Source organism: Anolis sagrei, chromosome 1, assembly GCF_037176765.1.
Source record: "Anolis sagrei isolate rAnoSag1 chromosome 1, rAnoSag1.mat, whole genome shotgun sequence".
Lineage (NCBI taxonomy): Eukaryota > Metazoa > Chordata > Lepidosauria > Squamata > Dactyloidae > Anolis > Anolis sagrei.
In genome coordinates, this window is record NC_090021.1 from 289,484,108 (window position 1) to 289,509,714 (window position 25,607).

At 40.3% G+C, this 25,607-nt stretch overlaps 2 protein-coding genes across 2 annotated transcripts; one reads left to right on the plus strand and one right to left on the minus strand.

Annotated features, from left to right (window-relative positions):
- The first annotated feature begins 30 nt into the window (after positions 1-30).
- DNAJC17 (DnaJ heat shock protein family (Hsp40) member C17) lies at positions 31-25,380 on the plus strand. Its single transcript, XM_060760537.2, has 11 exons — positions 31-270; positions 6,663-6,732; positions 7,602-7,660; positions 8,614-8,701; positions 9,146-9,228; positions 9,773-9,869; positions 10,076-10,125; positions 10,595-10,672; positions 11,611-11,691; positions 13,776-13,898; positions 25,182-25,380. The coding sequence occupies exons 1-11, from the start codon at positions 193-195 to the stop codon at positions 25,302-25,304; spliced, it is 930 nt and encodes a 309-aa protein (XP_060616520.1). The 5' UTR covers positions 31-192; the 3' UTR covers positions 25,305-25,380.
- Positions 19,411-22,186, minus strand: C1H15orf62 (chromosome 1 C15orf62 homolog). The gene is made up of 2 exons (XM_060760549.2): positions 21,914-22,186; positions 19,411-20,747 (listed from the first exon to the last, which is right to left on the minus strand). Exon 2 carries the CDS (start codon positions 20,640-20,642, stop codon positions 20,100-20,102), a length of 543 nt encoding a protein of 180 aa, XP_060616532.2. The 5' UTR covers positions 20,643-20,747; positions 21,914-22,186; the 3' UTR covers positions 19,411-20,099.
- Positions 25,381-25,607: the final 227 nt, after the last annotated feature.

The following is a 25,607-nucleotide window of genomic DNA, read 5'->3' on the forward strand; positions in this document are numbered from 1 at the left end:
GGGCAGGAAGAAAAGCATGACGGGAATTGTAGTCTTGATTCCAATCGCCCTTCTATAGCGAAGGGTCGGGAAAAGACTACGTTTCCCAGGCGCAAAGGGGCCGTCGCGAGCTCCGGAGTGTTTGAGAGAGGAGGAGGGAAGAGGAGAGTCAACTGTTGCCGTTTGGACGGAGAAGTACTAGAGGGAGAAGGCATGGCGGTGGATAAGGAGCTGCTGGAGCTGGACCTGTACGCTCTGCTGGGCGTCGGCGAGAAGGCGGCGGATAAAGAGGTCAGCCGGGCGGGAAAGGCCCTTCCCCGGAGGGCTGAGGGGCGCGCTTGGGGTCCAGGCCTGCTTTTCCCCTTGGCCTCAGTTTCAGGCAAGGCCCATCTCGAGTGTGGCAGTTATTGGATTCCCAACAACATCTGGAGTGCCAGCAGTTGCCCGCCCTTCGTCTTACATTTGCTGTATACACCTGGGGAGCTTCTAGGCCAGTGTTTCTCAACCTGGGGGGGGGGGGGGGTCGCCAAAGACCATCAGAAAACACAGTATGTTTTTGTTGGTCATACGGGTTCTGCAAGGGAAGTTTGGCCCAATTATATTGTTATAGGATTCAGAATGCTCTTTGATTGCAGGTGAACTGTAAATCCCAGCAACTACAACTCCCAAATGTCAAGGACCATTTCCCCCAAACTCCACCAGTGTTCATATTGGGGCATATTGAATATCCGTGCCAAGTTTGGTCCAGATTCTTCATTGATTGAGTCCACAGTGCTCTCTGGGTGTAGATGAGTCCATCTAAACATGAGGAAGAACTTCCTGACGGTGAGAGCTGTTCAGTAGTGGAACTCTCTGCCCTGGAGTGTGGTGGAGGCTCCTTCTTTGGAAGCTTTTAAACAGAGGCTGGATGGCCATCTGTCAGGGGTGATTTGAATGCAATATTCCTGCTTCTTGGCAGGGGGTTGGACTGGATGGCCCATGAGGTCTCTTCCAACTCTTTGATTCTATGATTCTATGAGTATAGTGGAGTATAATGTCTAGATCCAGGGAAGTCTTGCTACTCCTATATTCTGCCTTGGTTAGACCACACCTGGAATATTGTGTCCAATTCTGGGCACCACAATTCAAGAGAGATATTGACAAGCTAGAATGTGTCCAGAGGAGGGCGACTAAAATGATCAAGGGTCTGGAGAACAAGCCCTATGAGGAGCGGCTTAAGGAGCTGGGCATGTTTAGCCTGAAAAAGAGAAGGCCAGGAGGAGACATGATAGCCATGTATAAATACGTGAGAGGAAGCCACAGGGAGGAGGGAGCAAGCTTGTTTTCTGCTTCCCTGGAGACTAGGACGCGGAACAATGGCTTCAAACTACAAGAAAGGAGATGCCATCTGAACATGAGGAAGAACTTCCTGACTGTGAGAGCTGTTCAGCAGTGGAAATCTCTGCCCCGGAGTGTGGTGGAGGCTCCTTCTTTGGAAGCTTTTAAACAGAGGCTGGATGGCCATCTGTCGGGGGTGCTTTGAATGTGATTTCTTGGCAGGGGGTTGGACTGGATGGCCTATGAGGTCTCTTCCAACTCTATGATTCTATGAACTACAACTCCAAAACTCAAGGTCAGTGCCCACCAAACCCAGTATTTTCTATTGGTCATGGGGGTTCTGTGTGGGAAGTTTGGCCCAATTCTCTCATTGATGGGGTTCTGAATGCTCTTTGATTGTAGGTGAACTATAAATTCCAGCAACTACAACTCTCAAATGACAAAAATCAATCCGTCCAACCCCACCAGTATTCAAATTCGGGCGTATTGGTTATTTGTGCCAAATTTGGTCCAGTGAATGAAAATACATCCTGCATATCAGATATTTATATTATGATTCATAAAAGTAGCAAAATCACAGTTATGAAGTAGCGATGAAAATAATTTTAAGGTTGGGGGTCACCACAACATGAGGGTATTAAGGGGTCGCGGCATTAGGAAGGTTGAGAACCACTATTCTAGAGATTATTCTTGAAAGCTGCCCTGCATGAAATACATTTCAACAACTTGCTTTGGGAGGTAACCAATGAATGGGAAACTGCTCTGGGAAACTGACCAGTTAGTTGTGACAATTCTGCATTCATATGCATATTACTTGGGATTAAAACCCATTAATTTATAATAGAATTTACTTCTGAAATATTTGTTGTCGTTTTAGCCTTTGGCAACACTTTGTCCTTTTAGTTTCTAAACTGGTACAAGATCGCTTAGAATCATAGAGTTGGAAGAAACCTCGTAGGCCATCCAGTCCAACTCCATGCCAAGAAGCATTGCATACTAAAAGTGGCATGGTGGCTTCTAGTGTGGTGAACTTTAGTCAGAAAAGGGACTCCGTTCTTTCCCATGTCAGTTCAAGTTACATTTTATTTTATTTTAATATGGAAAGCAAGTTAAGAATAATAAGAATACAGTTCCTCTTGTTGTCGTTGGGGGTCACCACAACAAGAGGAACTGTATTAAGGGGTTGTGGCATTAGGAAGGTTGAGAACCACTGTTCTAGGTGGCAAAATTAATCCAGTTTGACAGCACTTTAATTGCCAAGGCTCAGTGCTATGGAATTATGGGATATATAGGTTAGTGGACTTTGCTGCCAAAGAGTTGTCACGCCTCACCAAACTACAATTTTCATAATCCCATGGTATTGATCCATGGCAGTTAAAGTGGTGGCAAACTGCATTGATTCTACACTGTCAATGCATCCCTCAGATTTATAGAGACACACGGCCCTTCCAGACAGGCCCTATATCCCAGGATCTGATCCCAAGTTTTCTGTTTATCCCAGATGCAGACTCATATAATCCAGTTTAAAGCCAAAAACCTAGGTCTATAGTATGGGTGTGATTCTGGACACCTTAAATTTAGAAGCCTAGGTGGCAGAGATAACTAAGATAGCCTTTGCACATTTAAAACTTGTGTGCCAAATGCACTCGTTCCTGGAGAAATCAGGCCTGGGCACTGTAGTACACACTTTGGTGACATCTTGATTGGAATACTGTAACACACTCTATGTGGGGCTGCCCTTGAAGACAGTTCAGAAACTACAATTCTTTCAGACAATGACAGCCAGACTGTTAACAGGAGAGGAGGTAAGAGATCACACTACTCCACTGCTTAAACAGCTTCACTGGCTATCCATTAGTTTCCAGGTTCAATTCAAGGTGCTGGTTTTGACCTTTAAAGCTCTACAGGTCCTGACTACATGAGATAGCGTGATCCTCACTACATCCCTGGGAGATTGCTTACATCCAGTGAGGAGATCCTGGTGTCTACAACAACCGGGAAGGCTCCTTCTCCGGGGCTGGGCTACAAATGTGAAAAGCCCTTCCATTGGAGATTAGATCTACCCATACACTGCTTGGGTTCAGAAAAAGTCTCAAAGCATTCTTTTTAAGAAAGCTTTCAGGTGATTGGATTTATTGACATAAGTAGATGATAGCACTCAGGTGACTTTTAGGAACCCTTGCTTTAGGATTTTTAGTTTTATGTTAATACACAGGCTTTAATGTTTTTCAGCACTGTAAAATATTTAGTTTTATTGTGTATTATGTTTTGTTTTAATATTTGTATTGTGTGTATTTTATAAATGCTATTAGCCACCCTGGGCCCTTGAGTAGGGAAAGGCAGGATAAAAATAGTCTAAATAAATAAAATAAAATAAACAAATAAAGCAGAACACCTGGGGTCAGATCCTGGGCTGTAGGGCTTGCCTGGGAAAGCCCATAGAATGATAAGAGTTTATGCAAGGTATCTCATGGTAGCATAAAAGTTATTTCCTAACTGTAATACAATAAATTATTTCTATGTAAAAAAGCTATTCCTCAACATTCTTTCAGTGTCCCATCACACTCTCTGCCAGTGGTGAGGAACTTGTGGTTTCTCAACGTTTTCCTAAAACAGGGGTCCTCAAACTTTTTAAACCGGGGGCCAGTTTACTGTCCCTCAGACTGATGGAGGGCCGGACTATAGTTTTTTTTTTAAATCAATTAAAAAATTCCTATGCACATTGCACATATCTTATTTTGCTGTGTGGAAGGACTCTTAGAGGGGGTTCTTTCTAGACCTCTTTAGGCAGTAATTCCAGGAGCAGAGAATGGGAAATCTTCCTATTTCTAGTCTGAACAAAATCTAAAATTATAACTGTAAATAAAGAACAACACTCAAACACAGGGGAACTCCAGACAAGAAACAATCAGGGCCAGCTAATCACCTCTCAACAAAGGATTCCCCCTAAAAACTGTCAGGCTATGAAATGGCAATCAAGATGGCCAATTGAAACATTCATACCTACCTCCAACAGACAAGAGTTCTTTCTCCCACCCTGGATCTTCCAAGATTTTCCTGGTTAAAGGTTTTCCTCTGACATGAAGTCCAGTCGTGTCTGACTCTGGGGTGTGGTGCTCATCTGGATTTCTAAGTCTAAGAGCCAGCGTTGTCCGTAGACACCTCCAAGGTCATGTGGCCTGCATGACTGCATGTAGCACCAGGGCAGCCTCCCTTGGACAGCGTGAGCTTGCCAAGGGAGGAGCAGGCCCGCGCGGCTTACTTGCGTTGCGAGTAAAGCACCTCGCGAGGTGCTTTACGCGCAAGTAGACCACGCGGAGCAGCCTCCCTTGGCTGGCTCAAGCTGTCCATCAGGCCCGATGGACAACGTGAGCCTGCCAAGGGAGGAGCAGGCCCACGTGGCCTACTTGCGAGTAAAGCACCTCGCGAGGTGCTTTACGCACAAGTAGACCACGCAGAGCAGCCTCCCTTGGCTGGCTCAGGCTGTCCATCAGACCCGATGGACAGCGTGAGCCTGCCAAGGGAGGAGCAGGCCCGCGCGGCTTACTTGCGAGTAAGGGAGGCTGCTCCGCGTGGTCTACTTGCGTGTAAAGCACCTCGCGAGGTACTTCACGCGCAAGTAGACCACGCGGAGCAGCCTCCCTTGGCTGGCTCAGGCTCCCTTGGCTGGCTCAGGCCCGATGGACAGCGCGAGCCTGCCAAGGGAGGAGCAGGCCCGCGCGGCTTACTTGCGAGTAAAGCACCTCGCGAGGTGCTTTACATGCAAGTAGACCACACGGAGCAGCCTCCCTTGGCTGGCTCAGGCTGTCCGCGTGGTCTACTTGCGCGTAAAGCACCTCGCGAGGTGCTTTACGCGCGAGTAGACCATGCGGAGCAGCCTCCATTGGCTGGCTCGCACTGTCCATCGGGCCTGACGGATAGCGTGAGCCAGCCAATGGAGGGGCACTGTGTGTGGGGGGGGGGGGCGCCTCCTCCGCGGGCCGGATCAGGGCCCTTGGCGGGCCGGAAGTGGCCCGCGGGCCGTCGTTTGGGGACCCCTGTCCTAAAACATAGCCCCCTTTCAACCTTGTTTCCTTCATGTGGCTCCTGTCATATTAATTTTATTTTGTTTGCTTCATTTATTTCACATAAGCTTTTAGTTAAATGAATCCCAGACCTCATCCTCTGTAATAAACAATTATTTTGTGTGGGTTGTACTGTCGCAACCCTGAAAACGCTGCTAACCCTTTTTAACTAGCTATTCCACACATAACTGTTGGAATAATTAAGCGTTTTGTTAAGTTTCCCTATTTGTTTGCTTGGAGATAATTTCCCCTCACCATAGGCAATCACTTAAATTTTGGAAACGTGTTAAGTTTCTAAGAACACATTTAAAGTAGTGCTTTGAGCAGGCAGTGTTTACCTGTAAATATGTACTTTTTGCCCACAAGGTGGTGCACAAATGCCAGCATCTTTCAGTCTGTGTACTGAGTTGACTCAATTATTTGTCTATGAGTAAATCTACACCAGTGGTTCCCAACCTTTGATTCTCCAGGTTTTAGACTTCAGCTCCCCCAATTCCTAACTGCTGTAAGCTGAGTCCAAGACAACTGGAGGACCAAAGGTTGGGAACCACTGGTGTAGATTTACCACTGATCAACACTGTACATTTAATGCAACTTGGCACAATTTTAACTATCTGGGATCAGTTCTGTGAAATCACAGGAATTATAGTTTTGTAAGGTCTTTAGCCCTCTTTGTCAAAGCATGATAGTTAACTGAACTATAATTCCCAAGATTCCATAGCATTGAACTATGTTGTTAAAGTGGTGTCAAACTGCATTACTACAATTACTTCTACACCCTGAGCTGGCGAGTCATTCAACCAGCAATATTTTTTCTTCAGAGGAATTAAAGAGGGGCACTCCTATGGCCATCCCAAGAAAACCAAAGCCAGACTCCCTACATCCCTATCATATATCCCATAATTTCATTACATTGAGCCATGGCAGTTAAAGTAGTGTTAAATTATATTATATAGTGTAGGTGCACCTTATGTCACCTCAGAGTAAAATCCTCCTTTATAATTTGCCAAAATTGAATCATTCAGCTTGCTGTACATTATCAGTGAAGACTTCTATTTTGATTGTTTCGATATGATCCTAAGTGTAGAAATGTGATTGCTTCTGAGGGTGTCAGTTTTGCAGTAAAGTTTGATTTTGGCCAATGTCCATAATTTATTATCGTAATCTGTTGGATGCTATCACATTTGAAGAGTCGTCCTTTTACAGAAGAATAACATTCTTACAGGTGCTGTTGATATATCTGTTGCCACACCCTTTCATTGTGTTATATTTCCTCATTGCATCCTTTTTTTTCTTTTACAGATTAAGAAAGCTTACAGACAAAAGGCCCTTACTTGCCATCCAGATAAACATCCCGACAATCCCAAAGCAGGTATGAGCAGTATTTTCAGAAGCACAATATTTTCTTAATGCCATCCTCTTTGTAGTCCCCAGGAATGATGCTTGGTGTCTTCTCCAAGTTATGGATTCATTCTAAGGGAGCCTTGCATGCTGCTTCTTAAACTGTGGGTCCTGATCCCAAATTAACTCAGTGTTTGGGGGGGGGGGGGGGGGGTCACGAAAAAAATGGCAGCAGTAAAAGGTTTCTTAATGCCACCTAGCTGTTGTAGACATTCACACAAATCTGTTGTGCGATGTTTACAGTGGACTCTACAGAAGAAGCTTCAGCTGTAGTTCATAAAAAGGAAAATGAGCCTGTTTAGCAAGCCTTGCAAATGCTGATTTATTATCCGTGACTGTTTGATTTTGAAACTTATTTTATATACCTGGGGTTATGTAAAACGATTTTTGGGCAAACTTTTATTATTATTATTATTATTATTATTATTATTTCAGTTGCTTCAAAGTATTTTAATAATTATTTTGTTACATTTTAACATTATAGTTTTCTGCTTTTATCTGCCCCATTTAGGGAGAATGACAAAGTAGAAATCAAATAAATAATAAGTAGTGTAGTGTGATCCGCTAATCATTTTCGCCTTGAAAGATCTGTAGAATATGAAAATGAGATGAGTAGAAGCCAGCAGTTTAATTCGAACAAGAGAAAAACTTTTTGGGAGTTTGTCATGTAAAGGGAGAAACAGAATCTTTATAGTGAGAATTGATTTTCAAATGCTATAGAAAGCTTATTGTATAAAACCATTTTACCTGCAAAAATTATAGTTTCAGATATATATCCAAGGACTGTGAGCAGTCTTCTTTGTTGTTGCTTTATGTTTTTTTTTCTTTTCTGTCCCTTAGCTGAACTCTTCCATCAGTTGTCCCAAGCATTGGCACTTCTAACAGATGCAGCAGCAAGGGTGAGCTATTTACTTCAATTTCATAACTTCAAGCATATACTGGAATACCTTTGAATCCATGTGTACATGAGTGCTTGAAGGAATAAAAAAGCGCACACTGGCTTCAGGTACTACTTTGTGGGCCACTGGTTGCTTCTGATGGGTCCAGTTGCATACAAAGGGAATGAGTGACCAGAGCTCCATCTATACTGTCATATAATGCAGATTGAACTGTATTATATGGTAAGTGTAAACTCATATAATGCAGATTGAACTGCATTATATGAGTCTACACTGCTATACAACACGGTAATTCAGTCTGCATTATAATGGCAGTGCATAGTGATGGGAAAACTACTATCAACAATATTTTCCTCATACAACAGGTATTTGATAAGGCATGGATTTTACAATGAAATAATGTGCCCTTAAAATGAATGCACATAAGAAAAAGCAGGAGCCCTCTTTTACCTATTGATATCACATGTAAGAAACAAATTGCTGTTATGAATTGCTAATTAATTCACAGGACAAGCGGCACTGATGGTGCAATATTTTGCCTTCCTCCTGCCTTAATTTCCTAAAATTAAAAAAACCAAAGATTTTTTGCTGGGCCTACCATGAAGCAAGCTATCTTAAGAACTTGACTGTGTCCAAATATTGCTGCCTATTCTCCCAGGCAAGGTGCAATGTGTTCCCATCCAAAGTGCTTCAAGGTAGATTTATGGGAGTCCCACATAATGTAAGACTTTGCTGTAAGCTCATTCGACTCTGCTTTATCATACCTAGAATCAAGGGGGTGTAAATGGCAGCTGATTTCTCAGCTGTTTCCATTATACTTTTGTTAGCCTTGGAGAAAGTTTACAGTTGCCTTTTTCCTTCTTGGTTTCCTTAGTTATATGATTTCTACATATGTACTTGTTAATGTTATTATTTTCAATATATCTTTTATTGGTTTGTTGATATTTTTCCAGGCAGCATATGATAAAGTAAGGAAAGCCAAAAAACAGGCAGCAGAAAGAACTCAGAAACTTGATGACAGGAGGAAAAAAGTCAAACTTGGTAAGGAAATCCAGAATATTACTTTTTCATAGGAAGCCAATGCTAAGGTGGTGTTGTTGTTGTTCATTTGTTCAGTCATTTCCAACTCTTCGTCACCTCATAGACCAGTCCACGCCAGAGCTCCCTGTTAGCCGTGGCCACCCCCCGATCCTTCAAGGTCAATCCAGTCACTTCAAGGATGTCATCCATCCATCTTGCCCTTGGTCAGCCCCTCTTCCTTTTTCCTTCCATTTTCCCCAGCATCATACTCTTCTCTCAGCTTTCCTTTCTTCTCATGATGTGGCCAAAGTACTTCATCTTGGCATGGTATCCTTTTAATTGCTTCATGGTTATAACAATTGGTTTCCACAAAACTGTTTTATAATGAGATCTCATTAAAATGAGAATACTATTTCATATAAAATATCTCTGTTTTGCTAAGTTTATGGACTTTTTGTGCTTCAGATCTTGAAGCCCGAGAAAGAGAGGCCCAGTCTCGGGTCAGCAAGGAGGAAGAAATCCATATAACTAGGACATTGGAACAAGAGGTAAGGCTAGCATACCAAATAAGTTTTAGAAAATGGAAGCCAGAGCATGTATATGAAATGGTAGATTTCCAAAATATATGAAACAATTCTGAGACTTTAAAGTCAGAGCTTCAAAATATATAAAGCGGCAGCATAAAGGGAGTTTTTAAATAAAAGTTGAATGGATGTAGCTGATTTATTTGTATGCCGAAGGTCTCGGGTTTCAGTCATTGGTAAAACAAAGTGCCACTTCAGTCTAAAGATATTTTTAAAACCCCTCTTTCAGGCATTTCAGGGTCTGTACACAATACTAAACTGGGTGAAATATTATTCTCAGTTGTTATAAGGTAGCTTTATATATCCCTACTCAACTCTATAAAATAAAATAAAATCTTTTTCATTTGGCTATTGTTAATGATCTGAATGAAGAGCTAGACCTCCAGCCTACTCTTTGTGACAGTTTTATTCTGTTTTTTTTTTTTTTTACTGAAAAATGTAACTTTGTAAATTGTTTTATATCAAATTGTTCTGGGCAGTATTGTCATATTTTTGCCTTTCTTTTCAGATTCGACGGTTACGTGAAGAAGGATCCCGCCAATTGGAAGAGCAACAGAGACTCATCAAGGAGCAAATCCGACTTGAGAAAGGACAGCAGGTGCATGGTAAGGCCAAGCAAGATCAGAGCCTCCGGTTATTCTAGCTGTTCAGTTTCTCTCCTTAATACACCCTTAGTAAACTTGGCAAGTTTGTTGTTAATGAGCATTCATTTTTTTCTGCTAGAATATTTTAATTTAATAAAAGCTATTTTTTTGTCTCTAAATCGTTTACATGGTATAACGTTTCCTTTTTTTTCTTTTTTTTCTTTGAGGCAAACAAGATAGGTATGGAGAGGAGAGCAAAGGAACACCCAAGCTCAAAGTAAGACATTCCCCCAAATCTGAGCTGTGAAGAAAGATGTGGAACTAATGTGTCATTCCATCAGTAGAAGCCACACGGATCACCTCCAGCCTCCCAGAAAGCTGGATTGTCCCTGGCATCCTCGCTGCTTAGTGGAATGATCACTTACTTCACCTTAATGTGTTCCTTGCAGTTTAATCTAGAATCTAGGCACTAGAATGAAGGTAATTACATCCGTGACTTTGGATAGTGACAGGTTGCTAGATGCTGCTCAGTGTATGTACAAAATTCCCCATGTTCTTAAAATATGAACTTCTTCCTATTTGTACTTGTTTATAGATAGTCTAGAATATCTTTTTAGTTTACCTACAAATATTTATTTTTAAACCTATCCTTACAACATACCTGTAGAATCAAATGCTAGATTCCCTTGTATGTAGCTCCCAGTGTGCTACTTACATAAAGATAATGTGTCACTTTTTCCCATTAGCTGCGATGGAAATGCAGTAAAGAAGATGAGACTAAAGGTGGTTACTCAAAAGAAGTTCTTCTACAAATTCTACAAAAGGTTTGTTTCTAAAATCCTTCTTCCCTTTAGTTAGTTTTGTGTAACACTGGCCATATTTACACAGAGAAATTCTAGTTTATTGTGTTGTGTGCTTATCCACACAGCCTGTTTGCTTCTGTCTCATCCTATCTCCAAAACAAACCATTAAATAATTTAGAATTGGTTTATTAAATGTATCATCTGAATCTATGTTGTATCCATTGCAAGCCAAGGTATGCTGGAATTTGGTTTTGGTTTGTTTGTTTATTATAATTTATCCTAAGAGTTACATGGCATTGTTATTTATTATCATTTATCATAAGAATTACATTGTATTCTGTAGCAAAAGGTTTCAGAGCAAAGCTCTTTAAATAATTTAAAACCATGTACCATTTTTAAACTACATCGTAGTGACTTGTTTAATACATTTTGTTGGCAAATGAGCACTGCTAAGGAATGTATTAACCTGCAAATTGTCTTACAGTTAATATATTCCTGAGTCTTGATGCTTAAATAACTTTGGATACAATGATTTGACTTCCCCACCCCACCCTTTTTGTTTTTTACTATTACTACATTTTTGAAACTGTTGGATCTTCTTCAGCAACTGATTGGTTGTTTTTGTTGCCCTAGATTGCTTCAGCTCTAGCAACTGCAAATTTTGTAGAAATAAAATTAACAATAAGATAATATTAGGGTTTTTTTTCAGAAGATTATGGTGTATGAAAGTCAGTGAATTTTTGTGTTTTATTTCATCCACTCCAGTGACTCACTAGCTGCCTTAGTAATATACCTGTAAAGTGCATCTCAACATAAATTACTCTTTGCCAGTATTTTTCCCTTATCTCATTACAGTTTTTCTATCTGTACTTGCAGATTTCCAATTATAAATTTTTTTGTTCTCCTGTAGACTTGTTTCTCACTTCTACCACCCACCCACCCCTTTTTACTCTTGGCAGTATGGTGAAGTACTGAATTTGCTGATTTCAAGCAAGAAGACTGGGAGTGCAGTTGTGGAATTTGCCACAGTAAAAGCTGCTGTAAGTTGTGTGTGTTTTTTACTTACTTACTTACAGTATTTTCACTTTGAAGGGTATTCAGGGTGGATCACAGAACATGTAATGTGGGAAACATTCAGTGCCGTTTATACAAGACGGACAATTGTACATAGATAGAGATATATATAGGCTTTCCCATCTTTATCATCTTGGAGGCTAGCGCTTGGTTCTGGCAACAGGGGGAGGGGGAAGCTGTCACTCCCTCTCCCTATTAGAAGAACTTCTAATATTCTAATATTATGTTAATACATTTTTGGGGGGAAATGTATATTGTATGGAAAGGCGCCTGGTATAAATAGAGCAGATCTTGGTTGAAGCACTTTCCCCTTGAGTCAATCCAGCCTGTAGCAGACTAGACGCTGCTGATGGGGCAGGATCTTCTTCCCTTGGCCTGTCCAGCCTACCAGTTCACCTCTTTCCCAGTATGCACATAAGGGTAGAGGAGAAGAAACTGCTGCCCTCTCCAATAATCATAGGTTAGAAACAATAGGAGGTATTCCCTTGCTTACCATTGTAACGCCTAATAGGAACAGAGACATGAATGTGAAGGTGACAATTTTCATTGGGTGTTTGCCTAAGCTGAAAACAGTTATTTCACTTCTTCCCATTCCAAATTGCATGGGGAAAATAGCAAAGTAGTGACGTTGGTTTCTTGGCTAAAATGCTGGATAGCAACTCTATCTGGCACTCATGAAACTTCATTCATCTGAGAAACAAATCTGAAAGTCCAAGGACTCTTTCACACAAGACAGTTACGGTCACTTGTTCCCACTTTAACTTGCATGGCTACATTGTTTGGAATGCTGGGATTTGTAGTTTGAAAAGGTACTAAAATTCACTGGCAGACAATGCTAAATGCTTCAGAAAATTATTTACCCCAAGATTCCATATGATTGAACCAAGGCAATTCAAGCAACCTCAAAGGAATATAATTGTGTTGTGTAAAAACTTGAAGCAATAATTGATTATTGTTGTTCAGTGCTAGGCAAGCTAGAGCTGTTTTCATGAGAAAACTATTAAGTCAATGTCTTTTTTGTAGGGATCTCAATCTGCATGAGTGTGACTTTGAAAGAGCCTTTACTCTCATGCCTCCACATTTTCAGTTTTAATTTTTGTAGATTCGATTACTTATGGATTCGATTAAAAATATTCTTTTAGGATTTTTTTAGGTGGTCTAGTGCAGTTCTATGGTTGACTTCCTCCTGGCATGCTAGGACCTAGAGATTTCTAGAGAAAACACTTCTCTAGGAATCTCTGGGTTGTCAAGTTATATTAACTATGAGATACAGAATAAGAAATTTCTAGATATGTTTTCCATTTTGCTTTTGTGCGTGTGCTTTGTTCTTCTTTTGTTATTTTTAATAGTGCTTATCTTTCCATCTTTTCCAAAATGGAATCTCTAGGTCCTCCAAAGTGATTCTATGGTAATTTGAAAATTGGCAGCGAAGTCATGGTGGGGGACTTTGAAATTTCTAGAGAGATATTCTCTCAGATTTGTTTTATTTGGGGGTTTCCACTTTCACAGAGGCTGTGTGCCCCTAACCCCAGCAAATGTGCACAGATGCCTATAATGCATTTTTATGAGACCAAGGAAAGGTTTGTTTGTAATGAGTTGCACTTTTAACTGTTAACTGTTCAATGTAATATTGTGTTTATATTTTTAAATTTAAAAAATCAATTTGTAACTTTAAAAAACATAATCAAACCTTATCTGCACTGTCCAGTGACTTAAATATTCAACTTTCCTGTTAGTATGTGCAATTTCTCTTTGGAGAAATCTGGATTTGTTTTACTTACCTTGATTCTTGTCTCTCGAGCCCTTCATTGTAACAATGTGTGTCCTGTCAGATTGAGAGAGTGAGAGAAATAGGGGGGGGGGGTGGAATTAAAATGTTGTGAACCTATTTAGGAGTTTAGGAAGGAGTCCTGTCCAAGTTTAGATAAGAAATGTTTCATCTAGTAGCTACAGTTACATTCAACTGTGGCTTTTTCTGTTTTCAGAGGTTTGTTTAGGAAAGCATGCCTCAATGAAACAAATATAATTGCAGACTTTTGAATAATTTTAGGAGATGGCAGTGAAAAATGAAGTTGGACTGATAAATAATCCTCTAAAAATCACCTGGCTAGAGGGCCAACCACAAGGCAGCACAGTGTATGCTGATGGCAGCATCCAGCCACGAATATCCCAGGTAAGCCAGTGCAAATTACTGGTGCTTTTGTCTGTGTATTTGTCTGTGCTGCAGTGCACGGGGGGGGGGGGGGGGGGGATGTTTAACCTCTGCATTGGCTTTATTTTTGCACTGTTGAATAAAAAATGTTGAATGAAAAATGTTTATTGTTGAATGTATTAGGCTTAATTCAATCATAAATCTGCCTTGATTTTCAAAATTCTATAGCTATGCTGTGATAAAAATTAACTGTGCTATTGCTTGTTAAGATTTTGATAAAACCATGTCAGTGGCATTTGTTATGTCAGGTTTGGATCATTAGCCTGTGCAATTTATGAAAAGGAAGCCTGGAAAAAGATGAACATGAATATCTTCTGTAAATTATATTGATTACATTACTTTAGCATTTGTGTTGTGCTGTTAACGTTTATGGAGAAGACACAGCATTTTGAAGGAACCTGTCAGTTAGACACACTTTGCAAATCGGTTGTTTCTGACTTAGGGCAATTTTATCACATGGTTTTGTTCACAAGATTTGTTCCCAGACGGTTTGCCATTGTTTCTCTCTAAGGCTAAGAGAATGTTACCTGCTCAAGGTCACCTACTGAATTTCCATGTCTGAGTGAAAATTCAATCCCAGATCTTGTATTTTTAAAAATCAGAGAAAAATAGACTTGTTTTTTTACTTCTCTAAGAGTGAGAGGTAAAGCAAGCCTCTTTTTTAATACATTGCTAGGAAACCCCAATTAGAGTGTTGCCATAAGTCAGAGTTGAGAAATCACTCTTGTGCTTTTGTGGGTTTCACAGAGGCTGCTGATATCTACCGTTTAAATAATGTTTGACGAAAGAGGAAGATTTAACTCTTTCATTCCCTTGGTGAGCCACATTGTCATATGTCAGGGTAACTCAAGGGTAATTGTGCCACTTTTGGCTGAGTTTTAGGGGTCTTTTCTTGGTGGGGAGGGGGAGACTTGGAGGGCTCTGAAACGATGTCGAAATAAACTGATGCATTTGTATCCATTGCCTGAGTTTCAGATAAAGCATTACTGGAAAATAACGCTTTATAAAACTAGATAAATGGAACTGGGATATTTGCGGAACAGGGAAATGAGCTGGTTTGAGTTTGGACTAGGCTTCTGGAAGTTTAGAGTTCAAATCCCCAAGATCACCCGCTGAGTTTCCATGGCAAAATGAGGATTTGAACTCTGATCTCCCAGAGGCTTAGTACAGACTCAGACTGATGCATTTGTATCCATTGCGTTTCAAATAAAGAATTGCTGGAAAATAACACTTTTTAAAAATTGGTTTAGTCAGAGGACTTTGGGAAGCTACATGGTCATATTTCAGGATACTGGTTGGTATATTTGACCATGAGCCACTCTTTGCCCACCTCCATCTGTATGGGATCTATACCTGTGCTCTTCTCATTCATTCCCTTTGTGCTCCCTGCTGTTGATTCAGAAGCTTAGCTACACACACACTTTTGATCATGGCCTGGCCTCTTTTCTCTGCACATGGCCTGGATAACTTCTTCAGTGGTGTGTAGGTGGGAAAGTAGCAGTTACATACTTAATGAGCAGGTGTTCTGGCGTCTTTTCAGGAGAAGCTGTTATTTGCATATGCTATTGTTTTGTTTGCAGGTTTCTTGGTACTTGATTCAAAGTGGCATTTCCTGAGAAACTACCTCTCAGCTTCCTGGAGGCTTTGTTGGAGCCTGGGTGGCTCCAGCTTGTGTATACTTGTAGCTCTCTGCGAAGGTTGACTTCCCTATCTGACTCCACAGGGCTGACTGTTTACAGTCTCAGATAGTCCTGCCTGGAGTGGAATAGGTAACAGCCGTCTGACTGGTTACCCTGAATTGGGTGGATTCCATAAAGAACTTTGGGACAGATAATCTTCTAACTTCACAACCACACAAAGCTGTCTCAAGCAGACCCCCATAGAAGTCCTAGTTCTCAAGATAACTTCCATAGGTTTGTTCTTAAGTTGAATTTGTTTATAAATTGGAACAGGTACATTCTTTCAGTGTAACTCCAACCTAGATAGAGAGAGAAAGTGAGAGAGCACACTTTGGATAGCATAGGGAAGTTTAACACCCCTGTGGTGTTTGTTTTGTTGTCTGTGTCCCTGTTGAGAAGTTTCCACCTCACTTTTTGTCCCTGTGATAACTGGATTTAGAGGGGGGACCAACAGCTTGTTGTGGAAACAAGGACTGGAGATAAAACTTCACTTGAGACCCTCTTGTCCCCTGATAACTCTTTCAGCAGTGAATTTCCCTCCTGAGGGGTAGATTTCTCTCGCATCCTATTGTCTCATCCTCCTTCTTAACTAGGAGTCTTTTATAAGTACAATATTTGTAACTCGGGGACTGCTTGTACTGCTTCTTACTAAATCTCTGGCTTGTGATTCAGTTTGTCTTGGCTGGTTTCCACTGCAGTGCTTTCGACTAGGAGGCTGTAGTCTAATTGCTGTATAAGATTAGTCCATCTTGAGCTGTGGGGTAAAGAAACCTGGGAGCTCTGATTTATGTCCATAGGTCTGTGTTGGTGAGAGAGTTGCAGTAATCAGCCCTGCCCAAATGGACCATTCTGTTTTGAGCTCTTCTAGAATCCTTGTAGTAGGTTTTGTTTCTTAAGACAGACACAAATTGGGGAACATACTGCAGTTCAAGGCAGGTCTTCTAATGAAACTGCTGCCCAGTAGATTATTAGCTTGAAGGAATAACATGGGTGAAACGGGACAGAAACCGGTGCTTTTTCCTGAAGGAGAAATTTTCCTCTTAGCTATTTAACAGGCAAAACTCAGCCTCAATATTCATTAGAGCTGAGTTCATTACCCTGAGTTTATTAACAGTGAGATGGATTTGAGTCCTGAGGTATTTTTTGAAAGTACTGAATTATATGCCTCCGTGCTATATTCCAAACTCTTCATCAAGGAAACTGAATTCTATAATCCACAGTAGTTAAGTTATTAAGTGGAATAAGCAACCATATATTTGCAAATAGAAACGAGATTCTTCATTATAAGACTTGAAAAAACTGCTTTGAAAATTCCCAGAATTATGGAGAATCTCAAAACTGTAAAAAGAGCCAGGAATAGACTGTGGATTATATACTTTTGTACTTTGGCCTGTAACGATCAAAGTTCCAGTTTACACTTTGATAATGAAAACATGTTCTTGTTGTTATCTCATGCCTGTGAATGTGCATCCCCACCCTTCCTGTTTCTATAAAACTACTCCTGTATGAATTCACATTCATTCTGCCTAAGACTACAATACTCACCACAGAATTCATTTGGAATTCAGTAGACAGAATTTGAATCTACATTATCTCTTTCTCCTAATCTTTTTGAGCCGTGTTATTTATCCTTATTATCTCTTATATTAGTATTCATCTCAGATTATTTCTTTCCTCAAAAATATGTAAGGGTCTTGAAATTAAAATTGTATTAGTATTAATTCCATTATTTTCATTTGCTGTTTTGTATTACATTCACATCACTATATATACATGTTAGCTTTCTAATTAATATCTGTGTGGAACACCCAGTGGCACAGCAGGTTAAACCGCTAAGCTGCTGAACTTGCTGACCAAAAGGTTGGTGGTTCGATACAGGGAGCAGGATGAGCTCCCGCTCTTAGGCTCAGCTTCTGCCAACCAATCAGTTCGAAAATGTGCAAATGTCAGTAGATCAATAGGTATCACTCCGGTGGGAAGCTAACGGCACTCCATGCATTCATGCCAGCCACATGACCTTGGAGGTCTCTACAGACAATGCCAGCTCTTCGGCTTAGAATTGGAGATATGCACTCCCCCCCCCCCCCCCCCCAGAGTCGGACATGACTAGACTTCATGTCGAGGGAAAACCTTTACCTTTACTTCCTTGCTTGAACTATTTTACAGTCCATCAAGGAGGCATTCCAGTACTTTCTGATAGGACAGCTGATAAATAATGGGATATTTCCAGCTTCTCTCTCTTTCTTAACAGATGGAGGTCTCCTTGGCTCAATAGCTGTGTCAATTTCCACTGTTGTTTCTGTTTTGCTCACAGCATTCCATGGATAATTGAGGCTAAATAGTGGCATTTTGGAGACATGACAGAGGAAGCTGTAGATCTATAGTCTGTGTTCCCCTGAAATGTCACAAACCGGAGCTGATACCATTAATTAACCATTGTTTTCATTGTGGGGGTGAAAGAGTTCTAGACAAAGAAAGCAGTGGAAAAATCCTCCCCTGTGTCCCATGCTTACTAGATTGAATTTGAGAAGCTTTTGACTGCAACAGCAGTTCCACTGGACCCATACAGCCACCATACTTCGGATTAATCTACATTTGTCCCAACAATAAGATACTTGCTTCTGGTTGGTATACACTATCATTCCGATCCTAAACAATTCCACTTAAAACTGAATATTCTTTTATATTAGAAACTTGACAGAATAATAACTTCTCCAAAGATTGTTCAGATTAAACAGACATTAATTAAATCCGATAACAGAGACACAATCTTGACAATGAGACCAAACTGCTGTCACTTTTTACACTTAGATGGGAATCCTTTGGCATGCTCGTTGAAAAGTCATTCTGCTAAGTAAAGTAGAGCACTGCTGTGCCCTTGAAATGCTGCTTACCTAAGCTTTTAAGCTGAAGTTATAAATCCTTAGTTCACATCTGACTCTGACTTGTTTATATTGTTCAGGCAGAAACTGAAGCAAAAGTCGGCTCAATTAAGAGCTCTTGACATGAATTAGGTCCCCCCCCCCCCTTGATGACATAGTAAGAATCTCAGCTATGCAGGAGTGGGTGGAGTTCAGAATTTGATACAAGCATTAGTTTAGTGGTGAGACAGAATAATGTGTGACACTGGTCACGTGTTCAAACAGGTATTATTTCTTAACCCAGCTACTTTTACTTAAGAGACAAGTCCATTGTGGATCCCCCATGTAGGAAAGGCCTTGCTTTACTTTCTGCCTCTTTTTTTACAAACAGTGTGAAAGAAAATAGCAGCTAAGTAAGATGTGAGTTTTCAATAGAAAACCAGGGCCTGGGGCCATTTCCCCCCAAAATGTAAGCATGCTTATATTTTGACTCTGCAATAATAGTGAAATATCTCTAAGGAAGTTATGGCACAGTTATTTCATCCTTCCATAATGCTTTTTGTGTGTGTGGAGAAATAGATTGAAGCATTGGAAAAATACTGAAGGGAAGATAATACATTTTAGGACCCTCCCCCAACTCCAGTAAAATTCCACATATTGAGTAGAAAAACCGAACAATAAAAGCTCCATTAAAGCCAATAACTTATGAACTACTATTAGAGACACCAAATTCTGGCCTTGGACCGTAGAAATTATTTTTCTTGTAGTAAATCTTAAGATGTTGAGGGAGAATGTGTAGTGCAGAGCTCTATCTGCATTACTTTTCCTTCAAGGCCCTTTTCTTGTTTTTTCTAGGGGTAATGGTAAGTATTTCTCCTGTGTCTGCTGCTAAATTAAGCTTTGTCCATGAAATTTAAAGAAGTGCTATGGATATAATGTAACTACTTTTAATAAAGACTACACACTCTTTCACATTTTACAGTAGCTGGCAGAAGTACTTCTTCTGCATTCACATACACACACATTCCCAGTGATAAATACAAAACATAACAATAAGGCTTCGTGGTAAAACTTTCCAATAGCTTAAACATATCAATTAATCAGAATGAATGTGGCAAAATATGTCTTGATGTAAGGGAAGCAAATCTTCATATTCATTGTCTCCACTTAATTAAGCACACTTCTAGGCTCTCACCTTCATTATTATTATGTTTATTTATATCCTGCCTTTTCTCTTCATGAAACCTTCAGCCTTTGAAATAGTCCCTATGAACTGAAGCCATGAGAAACTTGAGACTGCTGAGAGTATCCAAAGAAACCTCTCTGTTCTTATAGCACATTGCCTTGTGCCACACCACCCACTTTTTTGCTCATGCGCCTTTGTTTTGGAGTTCTGATACAGTTCAAATGTAGCAAACCTTTTGCCTGTCCATGAAAACGAAGTACTCCTACACAATAGGGGGTAGTCTTGGAAAAGAAAGATGAACAGAAGCAGTACCTGTGATTTCTAGCTTATGGAGCAGTCTTCTGCTAGTGTCCTATAAGATCTCAATGAGAAATAAAGGACAAAATGCAGATTAGTGAGGAATAGCCAGTAGTCCGATAAGGTACTTTCCTCTGGTTTAACTGGAAGTTAGCAAATTTTGTTTCCTTAGTGTATGCAAAACATCATCAAGGAGTGAGGGCCCAAAATCCAGCGTGAAGGAAAAGAAGGGATCTGATGGATCTAGAAAAGATTTACCAAGCCAAGAAGAGGTTTCTGAGAGGTACCAGGTTGTGTCTTGATTTGTGCAAATTAGGTCAGGTGATGTTTGAGTTGACTTATGGGAGTGATGAAAGGTGATTGGAAAGGAAAGGTTTGCAGAAGAGGAATCTGTGCGGTCTATTATATTGGGGCAGCTGGCACTGTCCAAATACAGCCGGGGAGGCTTTGGAGGCGGCTGTGGCTTCGTGGCTAAGTTTTGCTCGCTCTGGCATGATAAGTAGGCTGACTTCTTCTTCAAGTCCCTTCGGAGCTCCTTTTGATTGTAATGTCCAGAACAGTCTATTGTTTGACTGTCGTGATTTAGGACAATGACTTGACTGCCAAGTTTCCTTGGTCTTCTAAATGAGAGGCGCTTGAAGAAACCTGAGGATCTGATGGAGCCCCTCCGCCAAGTGTCCATTGTGAAGAAAGCAATAAGATGATGGTGATAGTTAACTGCACAGCGATGGCTAGAAGTTTTGGTCTCAAGTTATAATGAGGTTTTTGGTCAATCAGCTCTGACCTCCTAGAAGGGGAAGAGAGAGAGAGAAAGCAAGATGGCTTCTCGAAATAGACAAACATACCCTTAGTTTCTATTTATACTTTAAAAGTAGTAGGTAAAGATAAAGGTAAAGGTTTCCCCTGACATGAAGTCTAGTCATGTCTGACTCTGGGGGGTAGTACTCATCTCCATTTCTAAGCCAAAGAACCAGTGTTGTCCATAAACACCTCCAAGGTCATGTGGCCAGCATGACTGCATGGAGCTACATTACCTTCCCACAGAAGTGGTACCTATTGATATACTCACATTTGCATGTTTTAGAACTGCTAGGTTGGCAGAAGCTGGGTGTAACAGTGAGAGGTCACCCCGCCCCCTGAATTCGAGCCACCAACCTTTCAGTCAGCAAGTTCAGCAGCTCAGCAGTTTAACCTGCTGCACCACCAGGGGGCCCATTAAAAAGTAATAGGCAAGGTTATGGATTTTACTGTTCTAGATTTGTTTTATGTACACTACATGTGCATTGGAAGTCTTCCCTTAAGAGTGGTCTAAAGCAATTGTAAATCAAAATATTTTTGGAGTAAATACTAGGTAAATATAATATTCTTCTCTTGAAACCTACAAGTAAATCAGTACACACAAAAAGTACTTCAGGTATTCTGTCTTTTAGGTTTTTAGGTATAAATCATGTATATTTCAGCTGCTTCAAACTATACTTCCAGTTACTTCGTTTTAAAACAGTTTCTCTCTGTTCTGCTCTCGTGTAGAATATTTTCTTTGTCATCCTCATTTGGCCAATCATTTTTTAGTTGTTCATCTGCCTTTCCCCCCCTCTCAACATGAATCTAGGCGGAATTACCATATTTCCCATCTCCACTTCTCATTTGTCATTCCTTCACCTCAGTCTCCCATTTGTCTTTCTTTTCTAATGCAGGTTTATTATTATTACAACATAGATATAAAACGTAGACTTGCCAGATCAACAGCAGTTGAAAATCTATGTAGATAGACAGTTTGTCTAACAAAATCACCCAGACAGTATCAATATTTTTAAAATATTCAGTATTCCACCGTTTTAAAAAAAAATACCATTGGCCTCTCATTCTTATTAACAAAGAGACGCTCTTGAAGGATTTGTCAATTCCTGGTGGGACTCAGTAGTCATTAAAATGAAAGTTAGGGTTAATACTTACGGAGCGACACGAACGTAGCCAGGAGGGGAACTTTGAAAGATGATATCCAGCACAGTGACAGCATACCTGTTTCAGTGATATTCTGCCTTGGCAGTCATTAAAAAGTCCGCCCAATGTATCTTTTTAGTTGTCTTTCTCTAGAACCTTTTCTTCTCTGTTGTTCTTCACTCATCCCAGTCAGCTACTCGTATGTTTTGCGTGTGGTAATTCCTTTGTGTGTGTTCTGTGCCAAGCCCTTGCTGACTCAGTCGCATCAGAAACTGGGATTTACGCTATTAGTTAATTGCCAAGGTTTCAGGAAGTAGGTGTGTAGAACTGACGCGTCAGACCACTTCTGGTGCCTGAGGCAAATTTAAGGCTTCTATGGAGCACTTGAACTACTTTCCTTAGTATCAATGCAAGGCGACAGGTAGGGAAGTACGTATAATAACATTGATTAACATTTAGTTCAATCTGCCTAATTCCAGGTTCAGGAGACTCGTTTAATTCCAACTATTGTTAAAAATGGAATCACCCCCACATTTTGAAAGGAGAAGTATAAAATGCTTTGTAGAGTTGTAGTGCTTGTGACTCACCATGGCAGATGATTAGTAAACCTGATAACCCAGAAGCAATCTGGAACCATCTCCGTGTTAAATGTTATTGCTTAGATGTTGGTGAGCTGTCCACTAAACTTGCCTTTGTATATTTTTCTCACAGCATCAGAAGGCTAGAGAAACTTGGACATTCAGTAGCAATATCTTTGACTGCTTTTTTAAACCTTCCCATCACTCTGCTTTTTAACATTCGTTTGTTTGTTTTGGAAAGGAATTTATAATAGCCCACCTTGCTATAGTAAAACCTAATTCCCTATCATATCTTGAAGGTATTTCCAAATAAGCACAAACAGGGACTCATTTCTTGATGTGATGTTCTGTAGTAGGCAGGGTTCAGATTCATTCTGGAAAGTAGAGCCTCACTTAGCTATGAAGCCCACTATGTTTAGCCATAATATACTCCATAATTTTACTGTTCAGGTGAAATGTGTGTGCTGGTACTCTTGCATTTGCAAATCTAAAAAGTCTGGGTAGCATAAATTATGAACAATAATTAAATTGCTTATTTTTACATGTTTAAGGAAGTAATGATGCAGTTTCCTAATTGTTCTAGGAAAAGGATTTCCATTTCTTTGATGTTAACACAGGAGCTCTGTCATTTAGCACAGGCAAAATTCTGGTAGCTGTTAATATAAATAGGAATTCATTGTCATAATTGGTTGTTACGTCTTCCGATTGGAAGTACTCATAGAATCATTGAGTTGGAAGAGACCTCGTGGCCCATCCAGACTAATCCCCTGCCAAGAAGTAGGAAGATCACAATCAAAGCACCCCCATCTAGCTTCTCTTTAAAAGCTTCCAAAGAAGGACAGTCCACCACACTCCAGGGCAGATAATTCCTCTGCTGAAAAGCTCTCACAGTTAGGAAGTTCTTCCTAATGTTTAGATGGAATCTCCTTCCTGTAGTTTGAAGCCATTGTTTACATCCTAGTTTCCAGGGCAGCAGAAAACTATACTCCTTATAGTTGTGTTGGCCTAGAGGTCCCCTTTATCTTCTGTATTATAATATCTGTTGTTCTTGTGTGCCTTCAGGTTATTTTCATCTTATTACAGCCCTAAGTTGAACTTAGTGGGTAGTGGGTAGGTGGGTTGGTTGGTTTTTGCAAGACTTCTCCTGAGGGGGTTTACCATTGGCTTCCTCTAAGGCTAAGAAAATGTGACTTAGCCCCAAGGTCACCCAATGAATTTCCATACCTAACTGAATTTACACCCAGGTCTCCAGGGTTCTAGTCAAACACCACACTAGTTCTTCATAGAGTTTATACTGATTTGTATTATACAATCTGTTATTATAAAAGAGCATATTTACCTCTCAGAGCCTCAACATCAAGACTCTGAAATCCTAGACACTTTAACAAGCTAGAATTGTTTGTTACATGGGATTAATTAACTTTGATTTAAATGTGTTTGTCTGCTTAAAAGCCTGAGGCCCCATCTTTAGTAATTAGGTAGTAAGTTCCATAACCAGCATGTAAGTTTGCATTCAATAGAGTTTGAAGCAAAGGAAGGAAATGTCTGAGGGACAGAATTATAGAATTGCCTCACACCCCCTGACAGGTCTGGTATGCGCAAACTCCAACTTCATAGGACTTGGACACACAGAAGACATGCCTGTAGTCTCCAGCAGCTATGGCCTCTCTAAAAAGTGTGTGTGTTCGCGGGGGGGGGGGGGGGGGGGGAGGGCACAGTATGTCCAAATACGACATGTGTAATCTAAGTGGATGCAGGTACATCTGCTAGTGTTGTATAATAAAATTAATTTTCAGAAATTTGTGTTGTTCTACTACTCAAGCCTACCTTTTCTTTAGAATCTGTAATTAAATGTTCATGTTGCGGTCTCATTAGGATTAAAGTAACCTGTTGGATGAGAATAATCTCCTTTGTGGATACATTCCTAATTAGCCAAACCTTTAAAAATTACAGCAGGGTATTGTTGATTTTGCTGCTTATGTAGCAAGCATGGAATAATTAAAAATTAGTGGTACAGATCTTTCCATTTTTTTTTAAAAAAATAAAGGGTATATTTAACTTGGGAACAACAAAGTTCATGTAGGGTAGAATTTTCTCTCTGAGATAGGCTGAGCAGATGCCTCTGGACAATTCAGGCACAGTTTCAATCCTTAGACGCTTACTGAATCTGAATATACTTAAACTTAATTAATATGAATCTGTCAGGTGCGGGTGCTTTTTCTGGAGCAAATGCTCCATCTGGCACAAATGCTCTCTCTGGTGCTTGCACGAGTACTCTGTCTGGTACTTGCACGAGCGCTCCGTCTGGCACAAGCGCTCCCTCTGAACTGCTTGTACATTAAAATTGCATTCAGAAGTTAAATCAAAAACCGGGCTGAGCAACAGCTTGCATGTAGAAAAGTATGTATGTAGGGAGGTTCCACTGTAATCTTAAAGGAGTTCCAATTGCATGTGAGGAATATTGTTTCTTTTTCCTTCTGTGTTTGAACTGAGCCAAAAAGACTGATATGACCTGCTTATTGTGGTAATATATTGCCAGTGTCACAATTGTCTCCAATGCTCCTGTGCTTATGTATACTGTTGTGAGATGCACTCTTTCCTTGCATCTGTGTGGCAAAGGGTGATCTTCCTCTTTTAACAAATGTTATGACTTTAGAAAAATGAATTCCACTTAACATTAATTGTTGTGACCTTTTCTTTAGGATTCCGTAGTCTCAGAACGGGATTATGAAAGCCTTGTGATGATGCGGATGCGCCAAGCGGCTGAGAGGCAGAAACTTATTGAGCAGATGAAACAGGAAGATGAGGAAGAGTCATACACGTAGTACAAAGAAAAAACATTATTTGGAGCTTTTGTTATGCTTCTTAAATTAAGTCAATAAATATCCTTTTTCAAAACAACTGTATTTTTTTTTTGAAAAAATACTGCTCATCCTGATCGAGGAGCTATATCTGCTGGGAGTTTAAATGAAGACCACTAATGCCCAGCTTAGATCTTGACAAATGATGACCAGCCAACTCTTTTGAAAGAAGGGCATGTGCTTTATCCATTCCTGATTATGTTTCTCTTCCTGTCAGCTAAACATGAGCCAGAGTACCTACAGCTAGCTATCTAGAAACTGCCAAAC